The 12,531-nt window shown below is 41.1% G+C and overlaps 1 protein-coding gene across 7 annotated transcripts in view; it reads right to left on the bottom strand.

Annotated features, from left to right (window-relative positions):
* dlg3 (discs, large homolog 3 (Drosophila)) overlaps window positions 1-12,531 on the bottom strand; it is an 86,788-nt gene that overhangs the window by 33,662 nt on the left and 40,595 nt on the right. For all 7 annotated transcript variants that reach the window (XM_028588742.1, XM_028588743.1, XM_028588739.1 and 4 more), the window contains exons 5-6: window positions 2,893-2,946; window positions 2,295-2,345 (exon numbers count right to left, since the gene is read on the bottom strand). In XM_028588742.1, coding sequence (XP_028444543.1) covers window positions 2,295-2,345; window positions 2,893-2,946 — 105 coding nt within the window. The remainder of the gene's footprint in view (window positions 1-2,294; window positions 2,346-2,892; window positions 2,947-12,531) is intronic.

Genomic DNA, 12,531 nt, shown 5'->3' with positions numbered 1-12,531 from the left:
AATGTGTGCTCAGGTCAGTGCAATGTGGCTCTTAAGTGTATTGGTATCTCAGAGGAACACGTGATCGATGCAAACTACTCCAGGGATTTCACAAGGCATTTCCGATGTCCATTATCGTGGACACATGTGTTTTTGTGTGTGTGTGTGTGTGTGTGTGTGTGTGTGTGTGTGTGTGTCCTTGCATGTGACAAATGATAATGCCATGCATTTCATTAGAAGAGGGCACTTAATTCAAAATGTCACGCTTATTCCATCAACCTACAGAGAGGCATCAGTGTTAGAAGTGCCCTGTGTCCACAGAAAAGTGGATTTATGATCTTAAGTAAAGATGAGCTGAGAAGTGTCATTTCTATTGCATGATATAGATCTTCTCACTCTCTGCTACCACCTCCCATCTTTCCTGTCCCTGAAATGACACAGGGCCCATTTGGATCCAGTGGGTCCAGGCACACTGCTGCATCTGACAGCTGTGGCCACAGAGACAGGCAGCAAACAAGACAGCTGAGAAAAGACCTCACTTTATTATTTTCTATAATTAATGAGCAACAGTCGCAACAAATTAGGACAGAGGGAGGCTGAGGCCTCCCAGTGTGCTGCTCTGGAGCTGTGAGGAGTACGCTGGGCTTTACCACCAAATGTTCCACACCCACAGACCTTTTAAAGTGTGACTTCGCATAGCTTATTTAAGCTTTCTGCATGCAGAAATGCCACTTAGAGTCGAAGGGGCAGCAATATAGTGTGCATCTATCATGGGGTTGGAGGTGCATCTATATGTGGGTGGAACAGTGAGAGCAGAAACATATAGCTCTGCTACTACAAGCTGAACCGTTGCTCAAGTGCAGTGGTGCCTGCTGAACAATTGAACAGGAGAGTACTTTACATTTCTGGCGTCTGCTGATGACATGTGCATCAGGATTATGTAAAAGCTCTGCCTTGCTGCCGTTATTCTGTGCTCATACTCACTTGAGACACACTCACTGCAGTGATGTAACAGCTATAACTTCACTTTCACACAGCATCACATACAATTCTCATAAATGTACAGTAATTAAAAATTGTCTTTGGTTTTCATGTTCTTTAAGCTCAATGAGTGAAGACTGAGCTGCTTACCACCACCTAGTGGGAAGAAATTCTTCCATCATGCAGAAAATGCATTTACAGTTTTTTCCAATTGCTAAACGACAGTGGGCACAACTGGAGTCACATGTGCAAAACTCAAACTACAGTCTGCACTACCAACAGTCACCTGAGCTAAACAGTTCACATCACCTGCAAAACAGGCTCAGTGCAGCCAAACACTGTGCACAAGCCACACTGAGATAACACACACTGTCACTCAGTACACACTAGGGTAAAAAACACTAGCGTCAAACACCAATACAGAAATTACAAACTTTTTAATCTTTACAGTTTGAACAATTTGAGTGACTTGACACTACTCAACAGTTTATTTAAGGAAAAAATATATATTGTATAGCATACCAATTTTTACATAAGTTAAACAAGAAGAAATGAAAATCTGCAGTTTTTCAGTTTAAAGTTTTTTGTCTGTAGTAATTTCGTAACAGTACCAAAGAATAGTGTGACTAATCCTGCCTTGCTCCAGCATCATGTGGCAAGTTTTCTTCATCACATTGGATGTCTGCATCATTTCTAAATACAAATGAATGTGGTGTTTCTATTGCTTTCACCGCCATTACTTTCTGAACGCAGTTTTACTATTGTAAAGATATAGTGTTTTTCACTTTTTTTTATAGCTGTGTATATAACCTCAGACATCTTACCTGAACATGTTGGTATCTTTGCTCTTTTACCTGTTTCTCTCAAACAGTACAGTGTACAATTGTTTCATTCTTATTTGGTGTTTGTATACAAAAAAAGGCTTTCTGAGCTTTCTCTATACCATATATGTTCACTAACTAGTCTAAAACAAGACACCTGCTTAGGCTTTCAGCTAAAATTGCAATCAGCAGTGTTTGATAGGCACCAGACTGAAATATATTCAGTTTTGAATGTGTGGTTAACAGTTTTGACAGCAGTGTGTTAGCATTTGAACAAAGTGCTGTAAATCTACAGTGTTGTGCACGTTGTGGTTAAAGTCATGGGATAAGTGTGTAGAGTTTTGAAAACTGTGTTCAAGCAATGAAAAACAAACTAGAGTTTGGTCCACATGAACTGCTGCTGTGCAGACTGTAGTTAGAGTTTTGCACATGTGACTCCAGTTGTGCCCACTGTCGTTTAGCAATCGAAAAAAGAGGAATGTGTAAATTGTGGAAAGAAATGGTAAAACTCACCCTCTCTAAAATGATCTCTTCATATTTGTACATCCCATCACTGCCATTTACCTGTCAATATAAAAAAGCATAATGGTTAGTTACATCCCTGAGCCTGAATTATGTCACTTTCTAAAAAATATAGTAAGAAAAAAAGAGAAGCATGCAAACGTTTCAGCTAAATCCTTTACAATATTACACAGAGTAGACGTATGTACAGACTGAACACAGAACCGTGGAGAATAAGATTGCTGAAAATATACAGAAAAATACCAGATTGTTTTATTAACTAAAAATACCACCACCAATTTCTGATTTGCTGTCTCTTTCTTTCTAAAATGCATATGCACTGTGACACTAAATCTAACTGCAAAATGCACATTCACCACAAACAGGCAGGGTCAATAGGATAATGGATGTCGGTCCACATAGCAAACAGCACGTTGCTACCAGGAGGAGGCCTTTTCATCGACACACACACACACACACACACACACACACACACACACACACACACACACACACACAAGCTCATGCGCTGACACAGAGGGAGTGTGAATGAGAGAGATATATACTGTACAGAGATAGAGAGAGAGAAAGAGAGAGAACAGATACTTACATAAGGGCCTGCATCTAGTGAGTCTGCGTTGACGATGATGGGGGGAGGGTTGGCCTGTGAATATGAGGAGATACACATTATCTCTGTGTGTGAGGCTGGCAGCACACAGACGTAATGCGGTACACACACTATCACTTGGGAGCAAAATGAACGGATGCCATGGGAACAGTGGGTGAATCTCCTTGGGGATGAGACTGTGTGTGGGGATGTTGAAAAGGTGTGAGGACTGAGAATGAGGACTGGGGCAGAGAGACCGCTGTTTATTAACTGCCACAGCCGGACGTCCTGCGGTCACCTCATAAAATAAACCGGCTTCTGGTTCCAGCCGTGGGGGAAAATATGTTTATCCCACACATCCTTTTCACTTTCATTACACACACAGAAATGACACCATGTAGAATCACATATAAAACGCATGATTTCATGGTTCGGTAACCATTCAGTTAACATGACAGGCTACATGTAATACTAGAATACTAGAGGGACAAAAGTAATGTCTAAATTAACTTACTGTATTCTATAATTTAGTGGGTCAGGTTTATTTTATATGTGAAGGATTAGTTGATTAATTGATAGTCTTGCATTGCCAGACCTTCCTCCACAGCGCTGCGGAGGAGGGTCTGGCTAGTCCACACAGCATTCCGGGATAGGAGAAAAACGTGCTCTGGTTAATTGCCATTTCTTTAAACCAATCACATTCACAATCGTCTTGTCAAGGAGCAACGGTGCCTCTGTAAAATAGCCTCGGGAAGGAACTTTTGGTGGAAATCAATTATTAAAGAAAATATATTCTGATCTTTCCTCATTTATTCAGTCATTAAAAATATATGGATTTCAGCTAAGCGTTTTCTTGGCCCCAAATGCTATTTTAGATGCTCGCCTCTGTAGCATGAATACTATTTTATGGAAAACACATTACTCTTTATGTATTTCTTTGGGCACATGGAAAGGGTCAAATGTAAAATTCAGATGGCCTATTGGCAATATTGATGCATAGTATCAGTATCAGCCTTGAAAACCCAGTTGAACCCAACCACAAGTGCTACATATTAGTTACACAGTTCAATTAACTTTCAGGCTCAGCTCTATTGTGCCACCTGGTGTTTCTTTTTCCATTTAAGGCCTGCCGAGCGTCCGGAAACGCTGAGACCTCTGAGGAAAGCTGCCAGAATGGAAACAGAGAAGCAGAAGCGTGCAGGGACAGACACTGTTTGGTTTACGAGCAGCTTGATGGCCATCTTCTAGTTCAGCACCCTGGCTGTCTACTTTGTATTGATTTGATTGAGCTGTGTGGGTGAGGGGATGCTGACGACGCTGCATGGGGACTTAACACTTCCTGAGGTCCGACACTGAGGAGAAAATCACTAGCTGCCTATCTTACCCCTGCTCTCCCCCACCTCACCCAATCCCACCCCATCGGCTCTGTCTTACTATATGCAGATGCTGCCTGCGTCCAAGCCCAAGCAATTGATTGTGATTGTCTTCCTGAATCGTCACTAGGCCTGTTGCCATTATTAAATAATTGTCTAATCGCAATATTTTTACGTTATCGTAATTTCTTTGTTTGACAGCTATTAATTGCTAACATTAGCTAAGGCTATCTTAAGGGGTATGACTGTTGATGGTAATTGTTTATTTTGTTTAGATATGCCAAATTGTAATTATATAACTGATTATTGGTGCTTTATTTTTTTTTGGATTAGGATAAATGTTCTACTGTCAATTGTATGTTAATTTAGTAAAATTACAATGTTTTATGATAATAAAGAGGTTTACTATATAGGCTGTGTAACTGTGTTATTACATTATCTCGGTCACGTAACAGTGATAAAAACACAATATGTATCCAGGGATTCATTCAAAACTTTACTCTGTTGAAAAACTAATACATAAATAAATATTTTTAAATTTGACTCAAAGAGAAAATTATATTATATATAAACAATTAATTGTACAGCAAAATGTGGAATTGTTACAGCTCTAATCGTCACATATCACAGACTACTTATGTTTTTAGTCATAACATAAGTAGTCTGTGATATGTGATGATGACTACCTTTTAACTGTCCTATTGTACCATTTGCTTGTATATTGTGGATCTGCCTGCAGTGATATCTCTCAAAGATTGACAGCCTGTAGTACAATATTAGATGTACACAGATGAAGAGCTGGCCAAAAATCAACATAATATCATATTGTAAAATAAGATTCACTTTTATTTGGGATTTGGTTATGGTAATGTATTTAATTCCTTAAAGGGCTTTAAGGCTGGTTTCCAGTTTATTTGATTTAATTTGCTTTCATTGTTTGAGTGTTCCATCTTAATAAAATTAAGAAAGAATTATTGTACTTGATACTTTCATTGTATCCACATTACAAATTATTTTGAAAGTGTTTCAAAAGCTCCATTAGTGAGCCCCACGTTGTATTGTTAGCCCCGCCATGGAGGTTATGTTTTCTGTTTGTTTGTTTGTTTGTCAGCAGAATTTCGGAAACATTGAAACTTAGTGGAAGGGTGTAGCATCAGTCAAGGTAGAACCCATTACATCACGGGGCAGACATACAAATTCTTTTTTTTTTACCTCTCATTAACATTCTGAGATAGGGCATGGCCTTGGCGGAGGTCTGTGCTTTCCAAGTGTCCTTGTAGTTATAAATTGATGAAGTGGTATTTGTTTTAAAAAAAATCACAAGGAGTTTGTCGATATCACACTGTACTCAATCCTATCCAGTTATTGTAATTATTGGTGTAAAATTGTCAACTGAATTTCTAGAAAATATATATAACTAGATATACTATACAATGAGCACTCTAGACACAGTCCTCATGGTATTTATAATTTGACATTGTGATACATATATGTATATTCCAAATTGCAGTCCTGCTCATAATAAAGCATAGCAAAATCTGCTCACGCACGGTGTCATCATATGACCCAACCCTACAGTAACCATCACATTGCCACTGTTCCATGAACAATTCACCTTTAAGCCTTTAAGTATGTACACTATTTAAAACATCTATTACACAACTTGCGCAGTATTTTAAAGGCACTGAAGGGTTTTCAATCAATGAGGCTGCACCTGAAGACAGAAGCTTGAAACACGCTCTAAAGATCTGATCCTTTCATCACCTCACAAGCTGTGGGCAGGTGTCAATCCATTTTTCCACTTCTCATTGAGTGAGTTCCGTGGTAATGAAGGTTGCTCTTCAGATAAACAGGAGTTGTAGATTTGACCCGCTCTCAGTGGTGATGTGCTATGACTCTGGACAGCTGTGGCTAACCCCCCAGTCAGCACAATCAGGCCTCCGTTGTAATCTGCATATGGGCTAACAGATGCTCACGTCTGTGCTTGTGTTTGCACATTTCTCATGAATGCTTTGCTCTTTTTTTCCCCCTTCATCTTAGACCCCATTTGATAACAGAGGGTTTAGTAAAACATCTGTATTACGAATGCAAAGTCCACAGCAGCCATGTTATTGACAGTCTATTGTGAATAAAACCAAAGCACATACAGCAAGAAGTGATGGAACAGCCTGAGGGCAACACAGGGGAATACATTGGTTACTTTTGTCCCTTGGTGACTGACAGACTAAGCTACTGAATCCACTACTGAGGCCACATGTGACAAAAAAACACCTGTTACAGTATAAAGCCTGCAGTGCTTAACATAAGTATCATAGTGGACCAATGCCTCCCAATGGGATCACTGAACCTACAAGTCCATCTGTAAGACAATAAACCCATCAGTCGTAGAAAACAGCAGTATTATCCTTGCCTGGGAGTGCTGCGTAATCCCTCGATCTGAATCTCACATTACAAGCAAACAAAAAGGAATAATGGAAGATAATCTCAACATGAGTAATCTCAACATGAGTTTGATTAACATTTGGCAATTTACTCAGGTAACTTGGATTAGGATGGATTACCCCTCCCTCCTTGGGACTGCTGGTAACCTGCTTTTACCTTTACAATAACCAACTGCCCAGAGGAGGAAGGCAGCTGATTAAAGACCATAATATTTGACAACCGCTGAATTTTATGACACATACTGAAGGTAAGCCCCATCTGTGCTATAATGGGCCCTCAGAGGACGGGCAGAGGACATACACAAATTTACAGTATCTGGATTTTCCTACCATGGGAGGCAGGTTGAAGATCACAGGGGTGAAAACAAAAGCAGCCTCTTACAGATTGATGTCAACCCAGGAGGAGATGGGAATGTCGGTCAATGGGTTGCAGGTAAATATGGGTCATATAACTTGAAGAGATTCAGAAGGTGAGGCAATATAAAGGCTGCAGATGGGGTACAGTGCCAGAGCTGTAGACTTGAGCCTGGAGACTCGAGTCAGACTTAAGTTTCAAAACTGAGGACTTGAGGACATTATTATTATTATTATGAACTGTCTCTAGATTTATATGGATAATGACATCCAATCTACAGGCCTTTGCATTTATATATGGTAATAAGCATTCTTCTTATCTCCATTCTGCCCACTTGTGATTGGATCTCAATCCGCAAATTAGTTAGGCGGGGCTAGAAGACTTGCTAGCTATTACTAATGCCTGGAGTAATGTTTTTCTTAATAATGTCGTCACGCGTGTGACAAGGTCCAAGAATTTTAGACCGGGATACATGATGAACCTATGTCTGATTGCAGGGTTCCATTCAGACCAAGACTATTTGTTCTAGGAGATCCTAAGCAGGATAGAAAAAAGTAAGAAGCTGGGTCTAAACTAGTTTAATGATAGCCAGACAGATTGTTCTAGGAGGATGGAGGAATGAAGGGGTGCCTTGAATCTCAGAGTGGGCTTGTGAGATGGCTAGAGTGGCAGCGTTTGAAAGATTGAAAGTTTTCACTATAAAAAGGAGAAAGTACTTAAAGTTTTCTGGAGGGCTGACAGATATGTCAGCAATACATCAAATCTGGATATGATTGCCATAAAAGTTTGTTTTAATTCAATCATTAAAGGATGTTTTCAAAGAGAGTTGTTATTTGCTTCTGCCCAACTGCAATGCAGCGTTTAGGGTTACAGTAGCTTCGGCACTATATGGCCACCCACACACGTAGGCTGAGACATGGAAGCAAGTGAGCATACTGGACACAAAGATCTGATGAACACACAATGACAAGGAGTCCAGACTGCTTCCACAGCATGAGATCATTACAACAAGTCCCGAATGACCACCAGGAGCGAGGAAAATTCACTCGCTAAAGTGCTTTCTTTCTCTAACTCCCTCGTCTCACTCACCCATCTGTTCATAATAGCTTTTTATTCATCAATCTATCATCTTGTTCTTCTGTCAGTTGAGACTGTGTGTGTCTGTCTCTTGTCTCTCAGCATCACGGTGGATGTGGATCATGTCCTGGTGGCACTGCACCACACAACACTCACTTGGCTGCAGACCCTCAGGACAGTAAAGCCACAAAGACTCTCACTGAACCTTGGCAAGTGCAGGGCAAATTGTTAAATAATCAATGTGTTCCCATGGTAACCGGTGCTTGCACGGTATTGGCCGGCAAACCCTCTTAGCCACGGCCCCCCTGCTTCACCTCTCAGGGCTCTCAATGCAGTGTATGCGGCTCTGTGCTCACACATGCCTAGCCATGGGCTGGATGTGCCAGATTGCCTTCAGTGCTGCCTGTACACAACACACACACACACACACACACACACACACACACACACACACACACACACACACACACACACACACACACACACAAACACACACACACACACGTCCATACACAATCCATACGTCATTAGCTAAAAAATGATGTTATGGCTGCAATGGAGTCAAGAGCTGGGATGTCTGTGTGGTGAATATGAAGCTACAGCCAGCAATCGGCTAACTTAGTGTAGCTTTCTTCTTCACCTGTCGTCAGCATTACTTTTTTTTAAACCCTCGCCTTCATCGCAGGTAGAGTGGAGGGGAAGAACAAGAGGGTTCAGCATGTGCACAGCGGCGGCATGCTGACAGGGCATAACCCCTTCCTCCTGAGCAAACATTTCCACATCAGTTCCTCTCTGGCCAGGCACACCGACATGGCAACTCAGTCTCCAGTGGTGACATCGCAGTGAAATATGACAGCCAGCCCCGCTCCAATGATGCACCCAGTCAGTCAAATGATACAGCCAATGCTGAAGGAAGCTCGTCCTGGGCCTTAAGTCAGAGCTGATAACAGATACATGTAGGAGAACAAGGCGTACTTATGTTATTTAAAAATGTAATGTTCCTTCATTTTCTGATGCCTCTAGCGGTACTGCGTTTTTGTTTTCCTGCAGAATGTGGAATGAGAGACGTAGTCAGTGGTGCTGCTCTGATCCCCCGGCTCTCATTGGCCTCTTGTAGGCCACGCTGCAGTCCAATCAATACCTACTCAATTACCATGCACCCAACATCTCATTCACGCTGGGGCCCCTGTGCCGGAGGGAAGAGGGAAGGAGAGAGGCAAGGTGAGAGAAGAAGTTACAGATGGATGGAGCTGAGAAGGATGAACACATGACAGCGAGGGATGTCTTACTCACGGACGCCGTCGAAACTCAATGTCGCAATCTTTGTCGGGGACAAAGGCGGGATAACGAGATGTAATAAGGAAAATCCCATAGCGGTAAAGGTCAACTGCTCCTACGCTCCTGCTACAACACTAGCTGAATTCAGGCGTTCATTTCAATGAGGCAGCCACAAGGAAATTAATTAGTTCACCCATAAAATGGCCCCATTAAAGCTCAAAGTTTTCGGATTTGATAACTATGATTGAGCATTGTAACTGTGTTGCCCCCCTTTCTCCCTAACTCTCCCAACACACACCGCAGACGCACATTCATGAAACCATAATTAATAGTCCGTCACAGCTGTCAGCAGCGCTCCCTCCTCATCTTTATGTAATATTACAAAAGCATGCTCTGGCTTACCTCTCTGTCATGCTGAGCAGCTCCAAATGAGAGCTGGCTAGTTTGACCTTCACAAGTGCAGCCACAGAGGGAAAAGTACTTAGTGTAACCAATATTCATAACACAGAGAAGGCTTTCTACAAGTCTAATGATGAGTTGATCAGGTTTGAACATAGCAGTGAGTCTGTGTGTGTGTGTGTGTGTGTGTGTGTGTGTGTGTGTGTGTGTGTGTGTGTGCTTTAACTTTGATGTACATAGAGTATGTGGGCATGTGTACTATTGACTCGACCAAAATTGTTGCAGATAAACCATTCATTTATTTAAAAAAAAGATGAATAGACTACCCAGTTCAGTTTTATTCTTTGCTATGAAGGTCATGACATGAACTTAAGGCAAAATTGTTTGTATGTGATATCTCAGTGTTATATCTCTGATTGAGTCATCTCTGCCTTTCGAATATTGCTGCTAATAATTACACACAATGATTCCCTCATCATTAATCATTATTGTTTTTTCATCCAGATACATTGTCAATTCCTGTGCTGCTAATTTAAATCAATTTAACATCACCCGGCCAACACCAAGACGCTCAGTCACAATGTAACAGCCATGCCTGAAAGTTACCAATTGTACTCATGTGGCGAGGCTCCATGATGAAGCAAGCCTGTCATGTGCGAGTGTCATCAGTATGCTTCACATAATCCCGCCCCCACTGCTTCCTCTACATCAGAGGTCACTGCAGCGTGTTACCTCACAGCTCTTGACTAGTTGCTACCCCTTGTTGCTAAGCTGAGAGAGCTGCTAAGCTTGTTCCTCTCTGGTGTTTTGGATCCTGCGCTGAGTACCGGTGACAGCGCACAACCACACACAACTGTGAGTGCTGCCATTTTGATGCTTTCTCCGCTGTCACGTTGCCTCCTCAGTCAACAAGGGTGTATTATTCAGCTGCTGTGGTGTCATCATGGAGAAGGTGAACTTGTTAGATGTATTTAGTTGCATTAAACTTCAGTTATTTGGTTTTGATTGCGTTTGAGTGTGTATGTTGTGTGATGCTGTGAAGATGCTGATGGTCTTAATTTGACATCACCAGGTGAACCACACCACTGTACCAACAGGTAAGAAATGCATCCAGATATTTATCTATCTACACATTGCACTGCATCTGTGCATTTTACATGAAACTATTCTGTGACGCTGGTTTTCTTTTGGGTAATCACAAAGCAAACCTTACTGTATTGAAGCAATAGTTTGACATAATGGAAAACCATCTTATTTGCTTAAGAGTGTTAGATGAGAGGATTGATACCACAGCCAGCAGACAGTTATCCTAGCATAAAGACTGGAAACCAGGGTAAACAGCTAGCCTGGCTCTGTCCAAAGGTAACAAAAATTCATCTACAAGCACCTCTAAAGCTTACTAATTAAAAATACAGTATATCTTGTTTGTTTTGTCTGTACAAAAACGAAGTTTAAAAAACAACAATTTGGGGGCGGCCTCTAGCTCACCCAGTAAGAGCATTCGCCCCATGTTGGCTGAGTTCTGCAGCGGCCTGGGTTCAAATCCAACTTGCTGCCCTTTGCTACATGTCATCCCCCCATCTCTCTCCCCTTTTCATGTCTATCCACTGTCGATATAAGCATTGGCCGCTGCTGTCTATTGAGGCAGGAGGTTATGCCAGACATACAGTATATTTGTGATACAGGACACTCGGACAAATTAAAAGTGTGACTTTTCATACCAAAATGTCGTATGTTGTGTTGATAGTAACAGTACGTGGCTTTAAGGTTTAGTTATAGAAAAATTCACCCCTTGTACAGTTGTCACGAAGGGGGGAATTAGCTAAAGAGACCAAAATCATTTTTTGTACCAGGCTGTAAACATGTTAATTTCTGCTGTAAAGTTAAGATTTTTAAACATGGGTGTCTCCGGGGAATGACTCGCCTCAAGTGGCCACTCGAGGAACTGCAGTCCAGCGCCGGAGCATAATAACATCAATAACACACATCGTTTTCAGCATGTTACTGATTTATTACTAATTACTTAAATTAAAAAAAACGTTACCTAGCACAAGCTAGCATCAGCTTACTTCAGTGTCAGGAAAGTCATTTAACTTTATGTTAGCTTAAAAGAAGAATTAATTTCACCTCTTGTGATATTAAATTCAACATGCAAGTAAAAGTATTGTAAAACACCTTTTTCATCTGTGAAATGTTATACCATGTTGCTTAGTTTGGGATTTGTTTCGCATGAACATCCAAAAGCAGCACAAAAGTCGCACAAAAATCTGTCTTTTTGTACGAGTCTGTATGGTCAGAGACGCAGCTGACAAGCCAAAGACTGTATCTACACACACACATATATAGATACTGTATATCTATAAAATAACCCCATGAATTAAACAAACATGATATAATATAACTAATGTGCTTTAGGGATGGTGGCGAATTTTGTTAGTAGACAGAGGCTAGCTGTTTCCCATTATTTCAGTCTTTGTGCTAGACTAAGGTTTCATATTTACCGACCACACAGAGTGGTATCGATCTTCTCATCCAACTCTCTGCGAATTTCCCAAAATGTTGAACTATTCCTTTAATAAAGGTGTTAAGCTGCCTCCATCAGTCTTAACTCTCTCCTTGCATCTTGCACTTATCGACTACCGAAGCTCTCAGAAAAGTATCTCACTGCAGTTAAAAGGGATCCACATAAAAATTAACAATCTGAAACAATTTACCATCA

The sequence above is a fragment of the Perca flavescens genome, chromosome 10 (assembly GCF_004354835.1).
Source record: "Perca flavescens isolate YP-PL-M2 chromosome 10, PFLA_1.0, whole genome shotgun sequence".
Lineage (NCBI taxonomy): Eukaryota > Metazoa > Chordata > Actinopteri > Perciformes > Percidae > Perca > Perca flavescens.
This window is presented reverse-complemented; position numbering and strand designations above follow the sequence as displayed.